At 47.4% G+C, this 21,080-nt stretch overlaps 1 protein-coding gene across 3 annotated transcripts in view; it reads left to right on the top strand.

Annotated features, from left to right (window-relative positions):
- The first annotated feature begins 220 nt into the window (after positions 1-220).
- The window catches only part of B4galnt3 (beta-1,4-N-acetyl-galactosaminyltransferase 3), a 101,094-nt gene continuing 80,234 nt past the window's right edge, over positions 221-21,080 (top strand). The window contains exon 1 of one of the 3 annotated variants that reach the window (XM_085840025.1): positions 221-816. In XM_085840025.1, coding sequence (XP_085696151.1) covers positions 648-816 — 169 coding nt within the window. In that variant the 5' untranslated portion in view covers positions 221-647. The remainder of the gene's footprint in view (positions 817-21,080) is intronic. The other 2 variants (XM_085840027.1, XM_085840026.1) reach the window with 2 other exon arrangements.

Raw genomic sequence — 21,080 nt, forward strand, 5'->3', positions numbered from 1 at the left:
CTCAGCCCCACAGCAAGCTTCGGAAGAGCGCCTTCGAATATCTTGTCGGTGACTGGGCTTTCTTGGGTCACAGAGTCCATGTCTTAGCTCGCATCTTCTTTCAGTCCCATATCCCTCATCACACACCCCACACACCCTCCCACATTACCCCAAGCGGGTGAGTACGCCAGGGACCAGCTCTCTCTGGCCCCACCTCTCCCCTTCCCTCAATCTCTAGGGGGCGGAGCCCACCTGCGCCTGGGGGCGGGGCCAAGGCGTGGGCGGGACAGGTAGGGTGTAAGGTAATGCTCGGAGCCGAGAGAAAGCACCCTAACTGCAGCAAGCAAGCGCAGGGGCCGGAGGGTAACTAGGAGAGCCTCCTGGGCAGAGCGCTGGAGTGAGAAAGAAGAGAGGGAGGGAGGTGGCGGGCCTGCGACGAGGAGAGGCGTGGAGCGGACACTTGGGGAGGAGGAGCCCGGCTCCGCGGCCGGAGAACGACCTGCGAGGCACCCGCGCAGCCCAGGATCACCCCAGCGCGTCGAGCATGAGCGGGCGGCCCGCTGGAGAGCGACCCGGGGAGACTGGCTGTGCGCCGCACTGAGCGGCGGAGCCGGGCCGGGGCGACGGGTGGGTAGCCGGTGCTGGAGCGGCCGGCTGGGCGAAGCGCCATGGGGAGCCCCCGCGCCGCGTTGCTGATGCTGCTCCTGCGCCCGATCAAGCTCCTGAGGAGGCGCTTCCGGCTGCTGCTGCTGCTCGCCGTAGTATCGGTGGGACTCTGGACTCTGTATCTGGAGCTGGTGGCGTCGGCCCAAGCCGGCCGGAACCCCCTGAACCACAGTAAGTAGCGCCGGGGGGCGAGGAGGTGGCGGAGGTGGGCGGGCGCTCCGGGCGGGGACCCGCCTCTCCGAGCTGATTCCAGGTGCCGGCGCCGCCCCGCGCTTTCCTGGGGACCTGGGCTTGTCGAGGCCACTGTGGGTCACTGATCCTGGCCTGCCCACTCAGGGCAGAGTGGAGCTGAGACGCTCTCGGGACATCCGGAGCGCTGGTGGAGGATTGGGGCGCCTTCCACCGTGCGGGAGCCACAGCCTCGCGGACAGAGAAACGCGCTATTTGCGAGCGCGGGCTCCGGGGCTGCGGCGCACTCGGCCACATGCTGCGGTCGGAGCCTCTCCAACTTTGCCCTCGGCTTGCTGGAGTGGTTGGCTCGCTGTTTCCCCTCCAGCCGAGCTTTCGGGAGGGGGGGTTCCTTTTCAAATAGCACCTCCGAGAGAGACGCCTGGCCTTTCCGCCTTGCGTGCGCCTCTGTTTCCAAGAGTCCCACCTCCTGAATGCGTGGTTCTCTGCTGGTCCAGACTGCCTCCTCCAGTGTTTTCACACTCTCCGCAATACCCACAGATCTAACAAACTCCCCAGACCCCGCCCAAGGCGACCCTGCCATGAGTAAATTCCTACTTGTATTTTTATCTCATCAAAGTACTCAAGTTTCTGCTTAGGAAAAGGGGAGGAAATGGCCTATCCCCTCTTCAATGGATATGATTATTATCCACAGTGACTTTCAGTATACTTTTGATAGGCTTAATAAAATTAAAAGTCATCTAGTAGCCAGAAAGGAGCGGAGAAGTTTCCAGAAGGGTCAGGTGCTCTTCTCCAGCCTTGAGGGGGGTGTGGGGGGAAGTTCTACTTCAGCTTCTCACTGGGTCTCACTTTCCTGTTTTAAGAAACCCAAAGACTACTCTCCTGGTAGATTTTTTTTTGGCCAACAGTTTTTCTCTTAGCTGGATGTGATGGTTTGTCTTTTGTGGCTCAGAAGAAGAAATGATTGTCCTAGTCAGTAACTAAGCAGGATCGGTTTGGAGATGTACTCTTATAGCCCTACCTCTCTATGGCTGTGGACATAATTCTGGCTGTGAACTAGAAGACGCTGTCACAAGGGATCAAGCTATGGCTATAGCTAGAGATCAAGAGGCAAGAGGAATCCGGCCTACATGGTCTCCAGGGTCCCTCTCAGTTAGGCTGTGGAGATTGTATGGCCTCTGACACTTGAACATTTCCAACGTGAGAGAGCCCCTACTTGGGGAAGACAGAGGACGGTTGCACTCAGCCACAAGCATGTAGTCTTACAAAGAAGTCTTCCTTGCCTTGACCCCAGTCTTCCTCCTCAGGTTTTGTTGCAGGTAGCTGAACTTTCTTGGAGTGTGTAAAGGTGGGAGGCGTGGATTCATGTTCCTTGGAAGGCCCTTTGCCAGCCTGGTTAGTGGGATAGTCTACATAAATTAGACAGGGAAGCAGTGCTTTGTGTTCCTGAAGTCAGTGGCTGCCTTTGTTCCTTTTTGCCAGTCCTCTGCCGCAGGTGTCAAGAGGTCTCTTCTGAGACCAGGTCAGAATAATAATAAGCTGCACTCTGGCTCTGGGCCTCGGGATCCTGCCGCCATCTTCATACCAGACTTGTGGCCTTTTTAAGTTTTTATTTAAAAAATTATTTCTTTTTCCAAACTGACCCTTCTCCAAAAATGTGTTCTCAGTGTCTTATTCCAAAATTGACTTAGTGTTCCTTGCGGTTTCTTTCTTTCTTTTTGAGACAGCCACTCATTCTGTATCCCAGGCTGCAGCAACTTGCAGGCTGGGCTTGATTTCAAAATCTTCCTTCCTCAGTCCCCCGAGTGCGGGAGGATTATGGGGAATGCCACACATAGCCTGTCTTCCTTGTGATATCTGTCTGTCTGTCTCTCTCTGGTTTTTCTTTTTCTTTTTTTAAGTTTATTTATTATTATTATATGTAAGTACACTGTAGCTGTCTTCAGACACACCAGAAGAGGGTGTCAGATCTCAATACAGATGGTTGTGAGCCACCATGTGGTTGCTGGGATTTGAACTCAGGACCTTTGGAAGAGCAGTCAGTGCTCTTACCGGCTGAGCTATCTCTCCAGCCCCTCTCTCTCGGGTTTTTAAAGACAGGGTTTTTTTGTGTACCTTGCCTGTCCTGGGGACTCACCCTAAAGACCAGGCTGGCCTTGAACTAAGAAATCCACCTGCCTTTGCCTCTCAAGTGCTGGGATTAACAGTGGGCGCCATCATGCCCAGTTTTGCGTGTGATTTCTAACAAGAGCCTAAAGATCACTGAGGATCACAGTTTCCTCTTAGATTCCTAGGATCCTGAGGTCCATCCACTGGGAAATGTGTCCTGATCCTGCCTTGATTTCCTTATGGGGTGGGATTTAGAGTGTGGCTGTATTTGTTCCCATTATTTTTCTTTTCTTTTCTTTCTTTTTGGCTTTTTTTCAGAACAAGGTTTATTTCTGGCTATCCTGGAACTCTGTAAGCCAGGCTGGCCATGAGCTCAGAGATCTGCCTGCTTCTGCCTCCCTACCTGACTCTGTTCTTGTCATTAAGAAGCGGTGGTGGCGCACGCCTTTAATCCCAGCACTCGGGAGGCAGAGGCAGGTGGATTTCTGAGTTCGAGGCCAGCCTGGTCTACAGAGTGAGTTCCAGGACAGCCAGAGCTACACAGAGAAACCCTGTCTCGGAAAAAAAAGAAAAAAAAAAAAAAGAAGCGCAGGTGTTTTGCATCAAAATTCCCTTTTGTGCTGAGTCAGAGCTAGTCCTCGGGAGGGGGGGGGGGAGGATGGGATTAGGAATGGAGAAGTAGGAAGGGGATTGTGGTGTTTCCTAGTCCACACCCTGCATACCGGCTGCGCCAGAGTCGTAAAGCTATTCCCCACCCCCACCCCCAAGGACTGTACTCTGGACTTGACCACAGCCACCAGAACCCCTGTTTCCCAATGAGCCACCGTGCCACTTTCTTGCAATCTCTGCCAACTCAGTCCACCACCCGCCTTCCTGTCATCTGTGGGGCTGGCTTCCATCGCCCAGAACCTGTCATTTGCTTGTTCCCATGTGAGGGTATATCAGTTTAGCACTGCAAAAAGTGTATAGAGAATGGCAGTCACAAACTCTAGGGTGGCAAAGTAATGACAGGGGAGTACACTTCCTGCTCCATCTTCACAAAATAACCTAGTAGTTTAAGATATGGATGGTGTGCAATTTGGACTCCATATGCAGAAAAAGATACAACCACAATTGGGATCGCTGTAAAGGAAAACAACTATAATCATTAACAAATAGAAAAGGGTCCCTTGGCTGAAAGAGTTACAGCCATTCACTCTGTTGCCTGTTTAACACATTGCTCAAGCAAAGCACGGTGCTAGGTCATTTTATTAATCAATTCATTTATTACTTTTCCAGACAGGGTTTCTCCATGTCGCCCTGGAACTAGCTCTGTAGACCAGGCTGGCCTTGAATTCACTAAAATTCACCTACCTTTATCTTTTGAATGTTGGGGTTAAAAGTGTGTGCCACCACTGCCTGGCTGTGCTAGGTCATTTAGATATGATGGCCAAGATATGGTGCCTTAATTAGGATTACCATTGTTAAGATGAAATATCATGACCATAAGTAAATTGGGGAGGAAAGGGTTTTTATTTGGCTTATACTTCTACGTTAATCACTAATTAAGAAAATGCCCTACTGGCTTGCCTACAGCCTAATCTTATAGAGGCATTTTCTCAGTTGAGGATTCCTCTCTGATGACTACAGCCTGTGTCGTCGTTGACAGAACACTAGTCAGCGTGGTGTGTGTGTGTGTGTGTGTATTTTTTTTTTCTTTTTTCTATATCTTTCTGTCTAGGAGTAAAACAAGGTGGTTGTGTGAAAACAACCAAAATACAAAACATTAAGTTTATCTTTTTCTTTTTTTTTTTTTTTAAGATTTAGCATACTCGCTTTTGTCTTCAGACATACCAGAAGAACAGATCCCATTACAGACAGTGGTGAGCCACCATGTGGTTGCTGGGAATTGAACTCAGGACCTCTGGAAGAGCAGTCAGTGCTCTTAACCACTGAACTATTTCTCCTGCCCAACATTAAGTTTTTTGAAACTAGGAAGTAGATGTTGCTGTGATAGTTCTGGAAATGGAACACAGCTTTCGAGTAATTTCATAGAAGTGGAGACATTTGGAGAGATGGTGAGCAGTTGGTAAGATTCTGATGACTTGAGGCTGGAGAGATGGCTCAGTGGTTAAGGGCCTTTGTTGCTCTTGCAGAGGACTTACTTAGGTTTGGTTCCTAGCATCAACATGAGAGCTCGTAATGATTTTCATTCCAGTACATAGGATCTAGCACCCTCTTTTGGCCTCTACCAACATGGCACGCCCATGGTGCACTTATCTTGATGCAGACAACATACACACAGTTAAAAAATGATGAACAGAGGCTGGGGATGTAGCTCAGTTGGTAGTGTGCTTGCCTAGCGTGCACGGAGCTCTGTGTTTGATCTTTAGGACCATATAAAGCGGGATATGGCGCATGCCTGTCATCATAGCTATTTATCCAGTGGAGATGGAAGGAGGAGGACCAGAAGTTCAAGGGCAATGTTATCTACTAACCCTCTTTAAGACCAGCTACATGTGCTACGGGAGACCCTGCCTTAAAACAAACAAACTGAAATGGGGAAAGAGGAGGCTCTGATGGAGGGCAGAAAAAAAGGCTACACTCAAGCAGCAAAGACCAGGAGTCGGGGGGGGGGGGGGGGGGGGATTAGTACTTGGGAATACAGAGCAGCTGAGTGTGGTAAGACAGAGGGTGTGTAGTTAAAGTAAATGAAGGAGGAGGCTCAAGTGTGAAAGACAGTTGGGCCACTTACAGAAAGTCCCAGCCCTTCTGCAAGACTTTGAATGACAACTGGAAAAGAAAACACAGTGTCCATTTCCGGAAAGCAGAAAAACAGGTATTAGCTTTAGGGTGGGATAGCATTGTTGTGTTGAACAGGCAAGGGCCATCACAAATCTGTTCAATAATACTTTGAGGATGGGAGTGGTACTGGGACCCGGTCTTATGGAACAGAGCTCCCCCATATGAATCCTTAAGCTGCTGGATGGTAAAGGCTGGGTCATCATAGTAGTAGTGGTGGTGCTCAGAGGACCCGTGGCGATGGTTACATTCAGACATGGTTTCAGTATTTTAGTAACCGCTGTGTACTGGATGAATAGCAGCCTAGGGAGTCGACTGTTAGGGGTTCTCTGTTTATACTGGAGTGTGGTGGTACATGCCTTTAATACCAGCATTCTGGAGGCAGGGGCAGTCGGACAGGTGGATCTCTGAGTTTCAGGCCAGCCTGGTCTACAGAGCAAATTTCAGGATAGCCAAGGCTACATGGAGAAACCCTGTCTTGAAAACAAACAAAACAAAAACCAACCAACCAACCAACCAAACAACAAACAAAAACCAAGTAATATCCATTTACTCATATTGAATCAGGTAAGGTTTGCCAGAAGGCAGAGGTTGTACTAAAATGGTTTCTAGGGTCCTTTATATAATGGACTTACAGTTGGGGTCAAGTTGGAGACAAGAGGTAACATTTGCTACAAAGCCAGCACAAAGAGATGGTGTCCATAGTACATACTGGTCATGTTTCTATCCAAGTACAGGGTCTACTTGCTAAACACCAAAGTGCTCTCACGCCTAGGAAGCTGATAGTATTTTGTTGCCTCTTTGACCTGCCCCACGTTTCTAGCTGGCCCTTGTGATGGGCTTGAGTACACGAAGGGGAGGGACACCCACTGATGTCTGGCAGACCATATCACCACAGCCATTGTACTTGATACAGACTTCCTGTAGCATAGGTAACCGGGGATGGAGCTGTAACCCGAGAAGCGGGTGGCAGGGAGACACAACTGGGGCAGATGTGTGGACAAAGGAGGGATAGTATGGCTTGGAGAGGCATCTCACCGCAGAGGAGAGCTCAGCATGGCGCAGCTCCTGCTGTCTGACACACTGTTCTTTCCCACTGGAAAAGAAAGAGCACTGGTGCTTTTTCTTGTGCCCTGCTTGCTCCTCTGTACTTTGACATTTGTTATGTTACTTGGCTGCTATGGCCCCCTTCAAATTAGTACTCAGATCTGGGCACATATTAGGAGAGATGGCTCAGTGGTGAAGAGCACTGACTGCTCTTCAGGAGGACCCAGGTTCAGTTCCCAGCAGTCACATGGAGGTTCACACTGACTGTAACTCCAGTTCCAGGGGATTAACACCCTTATACAGACATACATGCAGTGCATATAAGAAAGTAATAAATTATTTTTAAAATACCTCTGGTAACCGCTGGGCAGTTCCAGCTTTCAAAGCACCTGGTAGTTTCTATTAGCAGACAATTATTTATCAGTGACCAACTCAAGAATAAAATCCAGGAATTTTTGTTCTATGTACCATCACTTACATAATCTCCAATGCCTTCAAAGATAAGAATCTCTAATGCCTTCGAATATGAATGTCAAAGATAAGAAATCAACAATGCCATTGATATGAATGTCAAAGAATTAAGCAGTCAAGAGCTGGAGAGAGGGTTCAGTATATAACCCTTGTTGGGTAGCTCATAATGTCTGTAACTCCAGGGGATCCGAGCCTCTGAGGACACTAGAACTCACCCTGTACATATGCATAGACATAAACACACATAATTAAAATCCTAAAAAGAATTGTGCTGTTTCTGAATGTTGGTGTTTGGCAGGAAGAAACTGTGCCCTTATTTGTGTCTGCCTTCCACCTGGCCTCTGTCGTGCCTGTTCTGATGGAGCCAGTGGATATCTTGGCAAGACATCTCTCTGTTCCCCACCCAGGGATCCTTAATCTAAGTGTGGTGGCACTGGGGCTGCTGGATAGATAATCTGTCCTCGGAGTTGCTCGGGGCACGATTCTCCTACTTTCCAGCACAAGGTCTCCTGAACTAACCGCCTCTGTGCTGGTTCATTGGAGGCTGGAAGGTGCACTGCAGTAATTTTCCAGGCCACAGAATCTGGCCTGGCCCTCTAGTGCTGCGCTTTATGGAGCAGAGCAGAGCAGCCGCCATGGAGTTTGCTTTGGAAGGGGGCCTGGAGGCTGTTCTTGGAGTTGCTGCACAGGCTAGTGTCTACCCACTTCCACCAGTCTCAAACCTCTCCCCCTTAAGAAACTTTCCACTAGCGCTTTTTCTTGTATCCCATGACGATGAGATCCAAACCGGGCCAACCATACATTTAAGCCGGAATGCAGTCTTCCTTTGACCTTTTGGTCTACCTAATTGATAGACTTATAGATTTGCTAATACAAAAGAGTACTGCTGGGACAGATGAGCTTGGATGACGTCCGTAAAGGGTGTTAGGCTGAATGAATAGATTGTGAAGTCCGAGCAAGGCGTGATGGGGCTTTAATTAATGATACTCATAGGTTCTGCTTTTCTTCCCCTCCTCTTTGATGTGTGGGGTTTCGCGTGTCCCAGGCTAGCCTCCAATTCCTGCTGTAGCCAGCGATGACCTTAAGTTTCTGATGCCTTTGCGTTTACTTCCTGAGGGAATCTGATACCTGGGGTTACAGACATGCCCTGCTACACCCGGTTCTTTCATGTGGTGTGGAGGGTAAGCCAGGGCTTCCTGTGTGTTAGATGAGCACTCTGCCGACAGCTACCTCTCTGGCACAGGTTCCTCAAAGGTTGGAAGCATTCATTGGATAAACACAAATGATTATGTTAATTAATTATTTTGGCCATGCTGGGGTTTGAGCTAAGACTTTGTATCATTATACCTAAATTCCTAGCTTTAAGAAAAAAAAAAAAAGGATGTCTTCCAGGCAAGCTTGGTCTACAGAGCAAGTTTCAGGACAGCCAAAACTACACAGAGAAACCCTGTCTTGAAAAAACAAAGCAAAAATATTCTGCCTGCCTGCCTGCCTACCTATCTATCTATCCTATCTATCTATCAGTCTGTCTGTCTATCTATCTATCGATCTATCTATCTGAGACAGTTTCACTTTGTAGCTTTGGCTGATCTGGAACTCTCTATGTCCACCAGGCTGGCCTCGAACTCACAGAGATCCACTTGCCTCTGCCTCCTAAGTCCTGAGTTAAAGGCATGTATGTGTGCCACTATGTCCAGATTTTTTTCTTATTATTTTATCTATGTGTGTTTGTGTGTACACTCATGGATGCCACACTCTCCTGGAGCTGGAGTTACAGGTAGTTGTAAGCTGTCTGATGGGCTCTAGAAATCCAACCTAGATCCTTTGCAAGAGCTGTATACATACTATTGAGCCATTCTCCAGCTTGTAGTTTTTAAAAAACCTTTTGATGTAATATATAGGCAGACAGACAGACAGGTAGGCACACACACACACACACACATGAGGAGGGGGTGCCCTTGATAAGCAGTGTGTCTGGGTAGCCAATCATGATGAAGAAACACTAATTCTATATGACCCCTTGAGCTTCTTTTTGAATCACTGACACCAGCATGGATAAATTAATCTATTCTGGTCTAAATTAAGTCTATTTTCTATATGTCACAAATGGAATCATACAGTATGTAATTTGTTGTATAAGTTTTACACACACACATGTTTTTCTTGAGACACAGGGTCTAATGTAATCCAGGCTGCCCTCAAACTCACTGTATACCTGAAGCTAACCTTGATTTCCTGATCTTGCCTCTACCTCCCAAGTACTAATATTTCTGGTGTGTGCCACCACAGTTGACTTTAAAATACTCTTAATGACTCTAAAAATAATGAATATTCCTTGTCCCGATGGCAGCTTATAGCTGGAGTACATTAAGTTGCAGAGACGTAGGCACTCTGGCATAATTGATGTGACATCGTCATCAGAGGCTAAGGAAGGCTGGGGACCCCGCTGCTGTGAGACACAGCCCTGTGGATTCCCCACCAGGGCTGCTATGGGTTTAGAATTGGGGGCTTTTTGCTTTTATTGTGTATGAAACCCCCCAAAATACTTCTACTAGTCTTGATACTGGAATAGATGTGTTTCTCTTGAGCAGTTTTAGTTTTTTTGTTTGTTTGTTTTGTTTTGTTTTTCGAGACAGGGTTTCTCTGTGTAGCCCTGGCTGTCCTGGAACACACTTTGTAGACCAGACTGTCCTCAAACTCAGAAATTCGCCTGCCTCTGCCTCCCAAGTGCTGGGATTAAAAGCGTGCACCACCACGCCCGGCTCGCAGTTTTAGTTTTTAATGGTCAAGTTAGTGATCCTGGTTTCTCTGGGTATCAGAAAGCCTTAGAATTTCATTCTTCCCATGGAGGAATGCATAAGGGATTTTCTGATTTGTAGTCTGCCTTCCCTCCCTCCTTCCTTCCCTTTGTTTCTAGCATCCTACCCTTCATAGTGTTAGGGATGGAGCCCAGAACCTCACATTTGTTAAGCGAGTGTTCTACTCCTGAGCTGCGCTCCCAGCTGCAGATCTGTATTTCTCTATTACTTTTATGCCTATACTAATTTCTCTTTTGTGTCTTCCAGCTACTCCTGGGCTATATCATCTTAACAGCCTGTGGTTCTTACAAGCCACTTAAGTTAATCAAGGCATAAAAGAAATCAATAAAAGTACTACAGTATACATAGAAGCATTTTAAAAATTGCCTCTGGTCCACTACTCTGACTGAGAGATTATTGCAGAGAAACTGCGATAGGTAAATGACATACAATAGGCTGGTCAGCGTATAGAGAAATTTCTGGATTTAAAAACACAAGCATCTAGAAAATTATTTCCATTTAAAAAAAAAGCCAATTGGAAAATTGAATGTCATCCAAAAATAAATTCTCACCTTTCTGTCCCAAAAGACCATTAAAAATGTAGGATTTGCTGGTAGACACTGGGGCCTGAGCCACTGTTGTTGCAAAGTAATATAAACAAGGAAAATTCAGTAAGGCTTGGGTACTTCCCAACACTGCTGGTCACACAATCCAGCCAGCGAGGCTAGAAAACTCATTTGTCACGTGGGCACTAAATGACAAGAGAGACCTGAGAGTGACAGAGAGATCATGGGTGTGATGTTTGCTGCCCAGCCTGTGGCTGACATCCCTAGAGACATCAGAGGTCCCTCCCCTTTATGAGCAGCTGAAGAAACAGATGAGGGGAGAGACTTTCTTCCATTATGTTTTCTGAGATAGTCTCTCCACACAGCTTACACTGGCTTCCATTTTCTGAGTGTTGCGGTTGTAGGTTTGTATCATTACATCATTATATCCAGCTTATACCCCTAACCCCCTTTAAAGCTCTCATTCTGTAACGTAGGCTGGCCTTGAACTCATAGAGACTGTGCTGCGATGCTTGGCTTCCATTTCTTCCATTTCTAAAAACCGTATTTTTATGTCTCCTAGTGGAGGGCATGCTGTGTTCTACTTTACAGTAGGCAAATGATGCTTTGTAAAATAAGGCCCGTAAAGCCGGGTGTGGTGGCGCACGCCTTTAATCCCAGCACTTGGGAGGCAGAGGCAGGCGAATTTCTGAGTTCCAGGCCAGCCTGGTCTACAAAGTGAGTTCCAGGACAGCCAGGGCTACACAGAGAAACCCTGTAGAAGAGGGCTGGGATGGGAAAGGGGGGAAGAAAATAAAATACCTGCTGTGGCACTGCATATCCCTGCTCGTGGGAGGCTGAGGCCAGTGGATCTCTGAGAGTTCAAGGTGAGCCTGGTCTACATAGGAAGTACCAGGCCAGCCAGAGCTACACAGTGAGATCTTGTCTCAAAAAAGGGAGTGCAGTATGGAGAGATGACAGTTCAGAGCACTGTCACTCTTCCAGAGGACCTGTGTTCAATTCCCAGCACACACATGACCGCTCATGACCGTCTGTAACTCCAGTTGCAGGGCTTCTGACACCTTCACACAGACATGCATTCAGGAAAGACACCAGTGCTCATAAAATAAAAATAAAGAAGGAAGGAAGGAAACAGAGGGAAAGGGGGAGGGTAGGTATAGAGAAAAGACTTCCAAGAGATTTTCTATATAAGCACCCGGGAAATTGAATAATGTGTTTTTCAGTTCTCAATTTGTAAATCTTGAATGGTAACTGAGATGACTCATTCTAAAACTTAAGGGAAAATGTCTGTGGAACTGTGGAACATTTCCTTTTTTTTTTTTTTTTTTTTTTTTTGGTAGAAAGCCGAATGGAATAAAGCCTTGATAGTTCCTGGAAAATGGTGGAATTTGAAGACAAGGCAGGGTTTTAGTCCCAGTTCTGTTACTCACCAACTTAAGACCTCATTTAAGGTAACTCCTTTCCCAGGCTCGTCTGGGTCAGAGGTCACACTGCTTGGTGTAGAGCTTTTCTTCTTAACAGTGAGGTTAATGAGTCGGTCACATACAGGTGACTAAGTAGACCTCAAGAAGTTAAGTGCTCAGCGAATGTTGGGCTCCACTTCTTCCTCCTTGGAGTTTTCAGGTTGGACCAAATGGAGAATGCTCAGGCAGGCAAGGGTATTCTCTGACTGGCCCGTGGGCAGTGCTTCTTCAAGTTAGCCTATGCCAAACCTGTGCAAGGCTCCGAGCACTCGCCAGGGCATCCCTGCCCAGCATCTGCTGCCTGAGAGACGGAGGCACCGTCTCTTCCTTCATGATGTCGGCCCTGAGGAAGGAGACCTTCCATTCTTGACATACAGGCATATTTGTGTCGTGTTGGGAGGTAGTCCTGCATTCGGAGACTTGCAGACATGGCGAGCTGTTTGGTTGTAGTAGGACAGGAAGGAGCACTGGTTGGGAAACCACAGCCTGCTATTACACTGCATGCTGAGGACGGAAAGCACTGAAGGGCAGGAGCATGTACAATAATCTTAAGTTTTACCTTAGCGGAGCTTGCCTTAACCATCACTCAGGCAGGGGTGGGCGGATCTTTATGAGTTCAAGGTCAGCCTGACCCACCTAAAATGAGCTACAGGTCAGCCAAGGCTACAGAGTGAGAATCTGTCTGAAACAAACAGTAAAAGAAAAAAAAATTTAAATCTTAGCTTTAACTTGCTATGGGTACTAGATTAGACAGAATGAATTTATTTTTAATGATTAGAAACGAAGGAAAATTAACAATTAGAAGGAACTGTATTAATTACTTTTCTAGTTGCTATGACAAAAAGAAACCTGTCAAAAGTAACTCAAGGAAATTCAGTGGCTGACCTTGGTTGTCAACGTGACACGCCTGGGAGAGGGACCCTCAGTTCGTGAATTGCTTCTGTTGGCTCCCAGCAGCCATGTCTGTGGGGATTGTCTTGCTTGCTGGTTGAAGTAGGAGGCGGTAGGTATCATCCTGGTTAGGTGAGCCTGGGCTGTGTAAAAGGGAGATACGCAAACCAGAGGAAGCGAGCAGGTATGCGATGCTCCTCCATGGTCTCTGATCTACTTCCAGCCTTCGGGTTCCTGCCGTGGCTTCCCTGCATGATGGACTGTGACCTGTTGCTTTTGGCCCTAGTGGGTTTTGCTTGTTTGTTTTGTTGTTGCTGTTGTTGTTGTTGTTGTTGTTGTTGTTGTTGTTCTTCTTCTTCTTCTTCTTCTTCTTCTTCTTCTTCTTCTTCTTCTTCTTCCTCTCTCTCTCTCTCTCTCTCTCTCTCTCTCTCTCTCTCTCTCTCTCTCTCTCTCTCTCTTCGAGACAGGGTTTCTTTGTGTAGCCCTGGCTGTCCTGGAACTCACTCTGTAGACCAGGCTGGCCTCGAACTCAGAGATCTGCCTGCCTCTGCCTCCCAAGTGCTGGGATTAAAGGCATGCGCCACCACTAACCGGCTTGGCCCTAGTGTTTATCACAGCAACAGGAAAGTAACTAGGATAGGCAGGAAGGGTTTATTTTGGCTAATAGCTTGCGGTCCAGTCCACCATGCTGGAGAAGCCACGGTGGCAAGGCAGTGGAATTCTTTGGGTTCCCACTCAAGAACCTCAGAGAAACGCCGGGCGTGGTGGCGCACGCCTTTAATCCCAGCACTCGGGAGGCAGAGGCAGGAGGATTTCTGAGTTCGAGGCCAGCCTGGTCTACAAAGTGAGTTCCAGGACAGCCAGGACTACACAGGGAAACCCTGTCTTGAAAAACCAAAAAAAAAAAAAAAAAAAAAAAAAAAGAACCTCAGAGAAATGAATGCTGGGACTCCATCGCTTTCTCTGTTCGTTTTGGGACCATCACGTGAGATGGGTCCATTTGGGTCTTTTCTCCTCAGTCAAACTCCAGGAAACACTTTCATACCATTCACAGGTATAATCGAGTCAAGCTGACCATGGAGAGTAACCATTAAAATGAGGTAATAAATTTAAACTAAAGCCATATAAAAAGTTGAAGGCTTTAGCTTCATCCTGTTTGGGAGTAGGTCTAGAATTCTTCCACATCACAAAGGGACAGCTGTTGGGTTTTTTTTTTTAATTTTTAAAAATTTTTAAAATATTCTGGTTATAGTCTTGGAGACTCAGCTGCCTAAACCCTCCGTGGTGGAGTTTTCCCAGGGCCTCTGGCCAAGGTCATCTCTAACATGTTCTCAACACAAGCAGTTGCCAAAGGTCTCTCTCTGAGATCCTATCCTTCTCCCTCTCCTTTCCAGAAAGGAAAACCAACCAGAGTTCACAGAGATGTGTGGCCCGCTCACACCCTCCTCATGCAGCCCCCTCATCCAGTGGCATGGTCACTGCTGGGTCCACGATTGGCAGAGGGAGTGGGGACCCCAAGACTGCCTCCAGAACAAGAGACAAAGCCCAGCGCTGCATCTCAGTTCTCGGGTCTTTGTGGGAGAAGGGAGTTGGGAATGGGAGGATAGCCCCAGTGGATGACTTTCAGCGGTAGCAGTGACAATTGTAAGAGGGAGGAAGACGAGGGAGGAGGACCAGGGCAAGGACCCAAGCGGGGCACCTTTTCTCTCCTTTTTCATTCTAGTGACTTTTTTCTTGTCTATAAGTTTTTCAGCCTATAATTAATTATATGCTTTTGACACTTGTAAACAGGTTTATAATCTGATATTGTTGATTGCCCCTTGTATCAGCTTGCTGTATCTGATTGCCACACCTTTTTTTTTGGTCCTTGGAGACTTTCTTTTTTTACATTATGAAGGACTTAGTTGTGTCCATTAAAAAAAAAGCTAGTAATATTGCAATATTGTAATATTGCATGCATGTGGTATTATTGTAAGCACTCTGGGGTATTTTTCCAAAGAAGTTGGCTTAAACTCCTTTTTAAGATATTTTTGTTTGTTTGTTTTTCAAGATCAACTCACATAGCTAGAGATTCTTTGTATAGCCTTGACCCGTCCTGGAACTTTCTCTGTAGACCAGGCTGGCCTCAAATTCTCAGCTTCACCCACCTCTGCCTTCTGAGTACTGGGATTATGCGCTGTAGCAGCATAAACTCTTTTTAGGTAGGAGTTTGAGATATAAAAGTTTCTTTTTTTTAAAAAAAATTTACTAATTTGTATTTCAATTCTTCAGATATTTATTGAACTTATGTACGTTCTAGGAACTATGACTGTACTGATAAAGCTGTTGGAAGTTTATAGGGTGGCTTGTGACAGATATTCAGATCAGACAGCACATGTATATAATCCCTGTGCTCAGGAAACAGGTTGCTGCAAGTCTGAGGCCGGCTTGGCACATGTGGTATGAGCCTCTCCTTCCCTCCCTCCCTCTCCCCGTCTCTTTCTCCCTCCTTCTCTCCCTTCCTCCCTCCCCAAGATATCAGTATGTAACCCTGCCTGTCCTGGAACTCATCATGTAGCTTAGGCTGGCCTTGAACTCACAGAAATCTGCCTGCCTCTGCCTCCACTATGCCTGACTACAACCTTGTCTTAAAAGGAATAGCCCAGTGTATGGCATGGGCCTTTCATTGTAGCACTCAGTAGGCAGAGGTAGGTGGATCTCTGTGAGTTCCAGGTCAGCTAGGGTGACATAGTCAGACCTTGTCTTGAATGAATGAATGAATGAATGACCTCCTCAACCCCAAACCACTTCAGTGGTTGACTCCAAGGGTAGAAACAGAGTGTCTGGCTTGACAGGGAGGGGGACACCAGGAGTCATCTCAAGAAAAGATGTGATGGAGTTTGATGTAGTAAAGGAGAAAGCACGAGGTTACGGGTTTCAGACATGATTCTCTGGCTCCATTCTGTCCTGACCATTTTAATTAAGAGATGCTGTATCAGTGCCATATCTCATAAGTGTTCCTGTGAGAAGGAAGAGCTTCATTTTTCTCGTAGTGCTGGGATTTGTGACGTACCAGGCAGTGCCCTTGGCACTGAGGGCACAGTATGGGTCACGAAATTTAAGAGTGGTTTTTTTTTTTTCCCCCCCTTTGTAGACCCTGGGTTTCTGGTGAGGGAAGGGCAGGAAATAATTGTACCAGCAAACAGGGAAGGATTTTAGATGGTGATACATTCTGGGAGGAGGAATGTGGCAGCGGCCCAAAGTGACTTCGTGGAGGTAAGAGGCTTCCCAAGAGGTGACATTTTGAAAACAGGTGTCTTAGTGGTACAGGATGTGATTAAGCACCCGATGAATGTCAAGATTGTAAGGCCTTTAGTGATCCAGAAAGAGGGAGCCCGGTAGAGACGATAAAAAGAACGAAGTTGCTGCTGGCTCAGTGTCCTTTCTGCCCTTCCTGCCGTCCTGGAAGTTCTCCCTTTTACCTCCTGGCAGGAAGGGCCAGCTGCTGCCGCTAAGCTGTCTACTCAGGGTTATTCTGGACCTGGAGAGAGACCCGTAGTAGTATAAACCTGGATCCCAAAACAAGGATGGGGTTGGGTCCATCCTTGCCTACTGAAAGCCTGGCTGGAGTTAACCTCTGCTCCCCAGTCCTTCGCAGCAGGTTTTTTTATTCCTCCATTAGAGCACTTATCAAGGTCTGCTTGCATCAGAGTTATTTCTGTCTGGATTTGTCTTCCCCCAAGAGACTGTGAATTTCTAGAGTGATGGATGTAGGCCTTGCCCCCCACATAGCTCTCTGGTACAGAGATTTTTAACACTTTGTGGATTGTGATACCTGTAAGAATCCCATGGTGAAACTATAGGTCCTTTCTCCTGAAGTATGTTCACCCCTCAGATAGTTCCCGTAATATTTTGGGGACTTACTCAGTCCCCTGACCCCTATCCCGGAATCCTTAAGCAGTAATTCCTTAAAAGTTTTCCCCAGTGCTCTGATAAGCTCTCAGGGGCTGATTGATGAGCCCTGCCAATTAACCACCACCCCCCCCTTAGTTGCAGAGGATGGCTATCAGGTGGTAACGAAGAAGTCCAAAAGAGCCCCTCTGTAAAAGGGAGCATGTAAACTGGATGCCCCGTCCAGTGGCAGTGATGCTCATAGAGTGGTGGTTATCCTCAAGCTTTGGGCTAGCCTTCTCTCACATCTTTGCCATGGTTCATGCTGCATTCTGCTTGATTTTCAAATTCTGCCTACCTTTTGATCTCCTCTCTCTTGAGCCTTCTTTCAGAATCAGCCGACCTCATCCTCCTTGGAACTTTGTTGCAGTTAGTGTGAAGCTTGTCATCTGGGTCTGTCCCCTCAGCTACCTGAGATGCTCAACAGAGGGCAGTTCATAGCGCTGTTCTGTAAACATTTGCCAAGTACCTGAAGAGGCAGCCTGTCACCTTAGATGTAGGTTCATGCTTCCTCTGAGGGTGCCACCATACCACCCACAGCACCTGCTATTATTGTGTAAAGGTCCCCCGCCTCCCAGAGAGATGTGTAGCTCAAGCGGGTCTTTAAACTCACTATGTAGTTGAGGATAATCTTAACCTTCTGATCCTCCTGCCTCTGCCGTCCCAGGTGCTGGGCTTTCAATCATGTGCATGGAGCTGGGCATGCTGGGCAAATCTCTACCAGCTAAGCTACATCTGCAGTCTGGTAGTGGGTTCTTGAATCCCCTCTGTGTCTCATTGGATTGGTTTCAAGGCACTGTCTCTAAAACTTATGGCTACCTGTCCTCCTGCCCCAAATGTCAGAGATTGAAGCTTTTGAGATGACCGATGTCTGCATTTTTTAATCCTAGCCCCATGGCAGACATTCACAGGAGAAATCCTCTGGGTCTGTGCAATCTGAGACTCGTGTTCAACACAGTTCACCAAGTGATTGCTACGGATTCATCTGAGTTACTCTTTTTGTTTTTGTTTTTTGTTTTTTCGAGGCAGGTTTCTCTGTATAGCCCTGGCTGCCCTGGAACTCACTTTGTAGACCAGGCTGGCCTCAAACTCAGAAATCTGCCTACTTCTGCCTCCGGAGTGCTGGGATTAAAGGCGTGCACCACCACCGCCCGGCCTGAGTTACTCTTTACAGTTAAGCCTGTTTGCCCAAAATCATGACTTTACCAATGAGGAACTAAGGCCTACAAAACTTTAATTAACTTGTGTAGATGGCAGAACTGGGCTCCAAACTCCTGAGAACCATTTTGCCTGCTCATTTATTCCCCTTTTATCTGCTAATGCTTTCTTCTTCTTCTTCTTCTTCTTCTTCTTCTTCTTCTTCTTCTTCTTCTTCTTCTTCTTCTTCTTCTTCTTCTTCTTCCTCTTCTTCTTCTTCTCCTTCTTCTTCTTCTTTTCTCCTCCTCCTCCTCCTCCTCCTCCTGTCAGTGGTTCTCAACCTGCCGGTTGCAACCACTCTGACTGAACAACTCTTTCACAGGGGCCACTAAAAACATCGGAAAACACAGATATTTACATTATGATTCATAACAGTAGCAAAATTACAGTGATGAAGTAGCAATGAAAATAATTTTGTGGTTAGGGTCACCACAATGTGAGGAACTGTATTAAAAGGTCCCAACTTTAGGAAGGTTGAGAACAATTGCCTTAGGTGATATTTTATTTTGTTTTCTCAGCGCTGTGTATAGAACCCAGTGTATCATGCATGCTAGGCAGGTACTCTACCATTGAGCAACACCCTCATGCCGCGTTTATCTTTTCTTACCAGTGGGGCAGCTGACGTCATAGTCATTGGCACTTAATTGAGGGTGGATCATGTTCCCAGTGTAACAACTGCTCTTAGTGGTAGTCTGTGGCTTTGCTGAGATTTCTCTTTTGACACCTGCTTTGATATTAGTGGTAGAAAGCAGCCTCAAAGATGTTCTTATTGATGTTGAATTCTCATGTTGCAAGGGGCAGGTCAAGACTTGACATTCTTCATCCAACAGATTCCTGTGTGTTGGGCTCCCGTCCTGAGAACAAAGCCCATTCAGTGCTGGGCTCCTCCTCTCAAAGCTTTTTTTTTTTAAACCATATTTTATGTGTATGTCTGGTGTGTGTGTGTGTGTGCATGTGTCACAGCACACATGTAGAGATCAGAGGACAACTTATAGGAGTTTGTTATCTCCACCATGTGGGTCCTGAGGATTGAGTTTAGGTCATTGGTCTTGGTGGCAGATGCCTTTGCCTGCTGAGCCAGGCCATTAGCTCCTAAACTGGGGCCTTTAATGGCAGCTTTTACCTCATGTCACTGCAGTCGATCCTGGAGTCTGTTTCAAGCAGCAACTAAGACAGGACTGATATTTAGAACTGATTAAAAAATAAAAAATAGAAATAAAGGAAAAGACAAAGACCTGGCCTGGTAATACATACCTGTTATTCTAGCTTCTAGGAAAACTGAGGCAGAAAAATTATAAGTTTAAGGCTTGCCTGGGTACAAAATGAGTTCAAGGCCAACCCTGATAACTTAAGGAGACCCTGTACCAAAATAAAGGCTAAAAAGAAAAGAAAAGAAGGGGAGAAAAGAAAGGAGGCTCTAGATGTAGCTCAGTTGTTAAGCACTTGGCATCCTGTGTGAGGCCCTAGGCTCACTCTCTAGTACTGTCCTCTCCCCACAGAGAAAGATGAAAGGGGTGGGCAGAAAAAACGCAACCCTTTCTCTTTTGAGAACATAGTACATCTGGGCACCAGCAGTGTGACTTTCAATCTTGTTCTGATGTGAACTGGCTGTCCGTCTTTTGGTGCAGTCAGTCCTGCTCTTTCATGTCTGAGGCTTTAGGCTTTCTTTGTCAGCACAGAGCTCCAACTGTGAGTCCTGGTCTTCTCTAACCCTGACTTTGTCCTCAGAGGAGTGGTATTTGCCTCAGCTTTCAGTATCCTGAGCTGAATGTGGCCAGAGAAAAATGAGCAAAAAAGAAACTAGGGAAGATGACTGGGTTCAAATCCAGGCTCCTTAGAATCACTCGCTGTGTAAACTCACCTCACCCAGGTGAGATGGGAGGCTGGGCGGAGACACACTCTATCCCTGAGATGGCCGCTGTCTTCACCTCCCCTTTCCCACTGGAGAAGGAAAGGTTGACTCGGCAGGTGGGGTTTATGGGGAAGGCTTAAGGGTGGATGATGATGTGGGGCTGGCTCTTCAGTTGAAGAGGCTTGGTGACTTTTAGGGGGCATCTCCCTAAGCCTTGGTTACCGTTGTCTTCAATCTCCAAGTTCTCCCCTACACTTCTGAGCTATAGACTGGACTGGGCCCTATCCTAGGGCCTCACCCTCTTTTCCTCCTGCCTGCTGGGCAGCCACCACATAAACACTGCAGTGTGCTTAGCCCCGGAGCGGGAAGACTTCTGTTCAGGGACTGGCTGAGGAATTGCCCACTAATTTTGGCAGTTCCTGCCACAAGCTTGACCAGACCATCAGAAGTGAGGGAATGAGAAGTAGGAGTTAGTGAGTCATGGGCAGAGCCATGGGGAGGAAGCCCTTGGCAGAGGTGCCCGTCCGGGGAGCCAGTTTCCCTTGCAGTGATGGGGAGCAGTGGTTCTGGATCCTTCTCCCCCCCCCCCAGGCTTGCTCACTTAGGTAGCTGTTCCGATGAGCACCCCAGGGGTGGTCTGTTAGTGGTAATAAGGACCCTGACTGCCCAAGGTGAAACCCTGGCATAGGCTTTGTTTTTAGAGAGTGCAGAGTTCAGGCTAGGGTTGAGCGCATCCCTGGATACAGGTATGGGGGGAGAGACACAGCGCAGCTGTCAAAATCCAGGTGGCCCGCTTCTCTTGTGTTTCTGTAGGGTGCAGCCTGAGGGTGACCAGGATGGGAGGGTGGGATTGCTTTCTGTGCCTTTTCCTAACCCCTTGTCCTGGGGCAGGGCAGACAGGCTCCCAGTCATTACCTCACCGCAGGGCCCTGTTTGCCAGAGTAGCGAGGAGGAACGGCTTGGGTGGAGAGCTCCGGGCTAATTTTAGACTTGGAGACTCCCAGGCAGCTGGCTGGGACAACTGGGGTCTGTCTCCTTGCAGGGAGCTGTGCATGTGGCTCTATAGGTCTGCTTGAGGTATGGGGGGAGGGTGATGGGGGAGGGGAGGTTGGGGGTGGGGCACATTCCTGCCTCAGCCTCT

Source organism: Mus caroli, unplaced genomic scaffold (genome assembly GCF_978045245.1).
Source record: "Mus caroli unplaced genomic scaffold, Mus_caroli_1 scaffold_7, whole genome shotgun sequence".
In the NCBI taxonomy this organism is placed as follows: domain Eukaryota; kingdom Metazoa; phylum Chordata; class Mammalia; order Rodentia; family Muridae; genus Mus; species Mus caroli.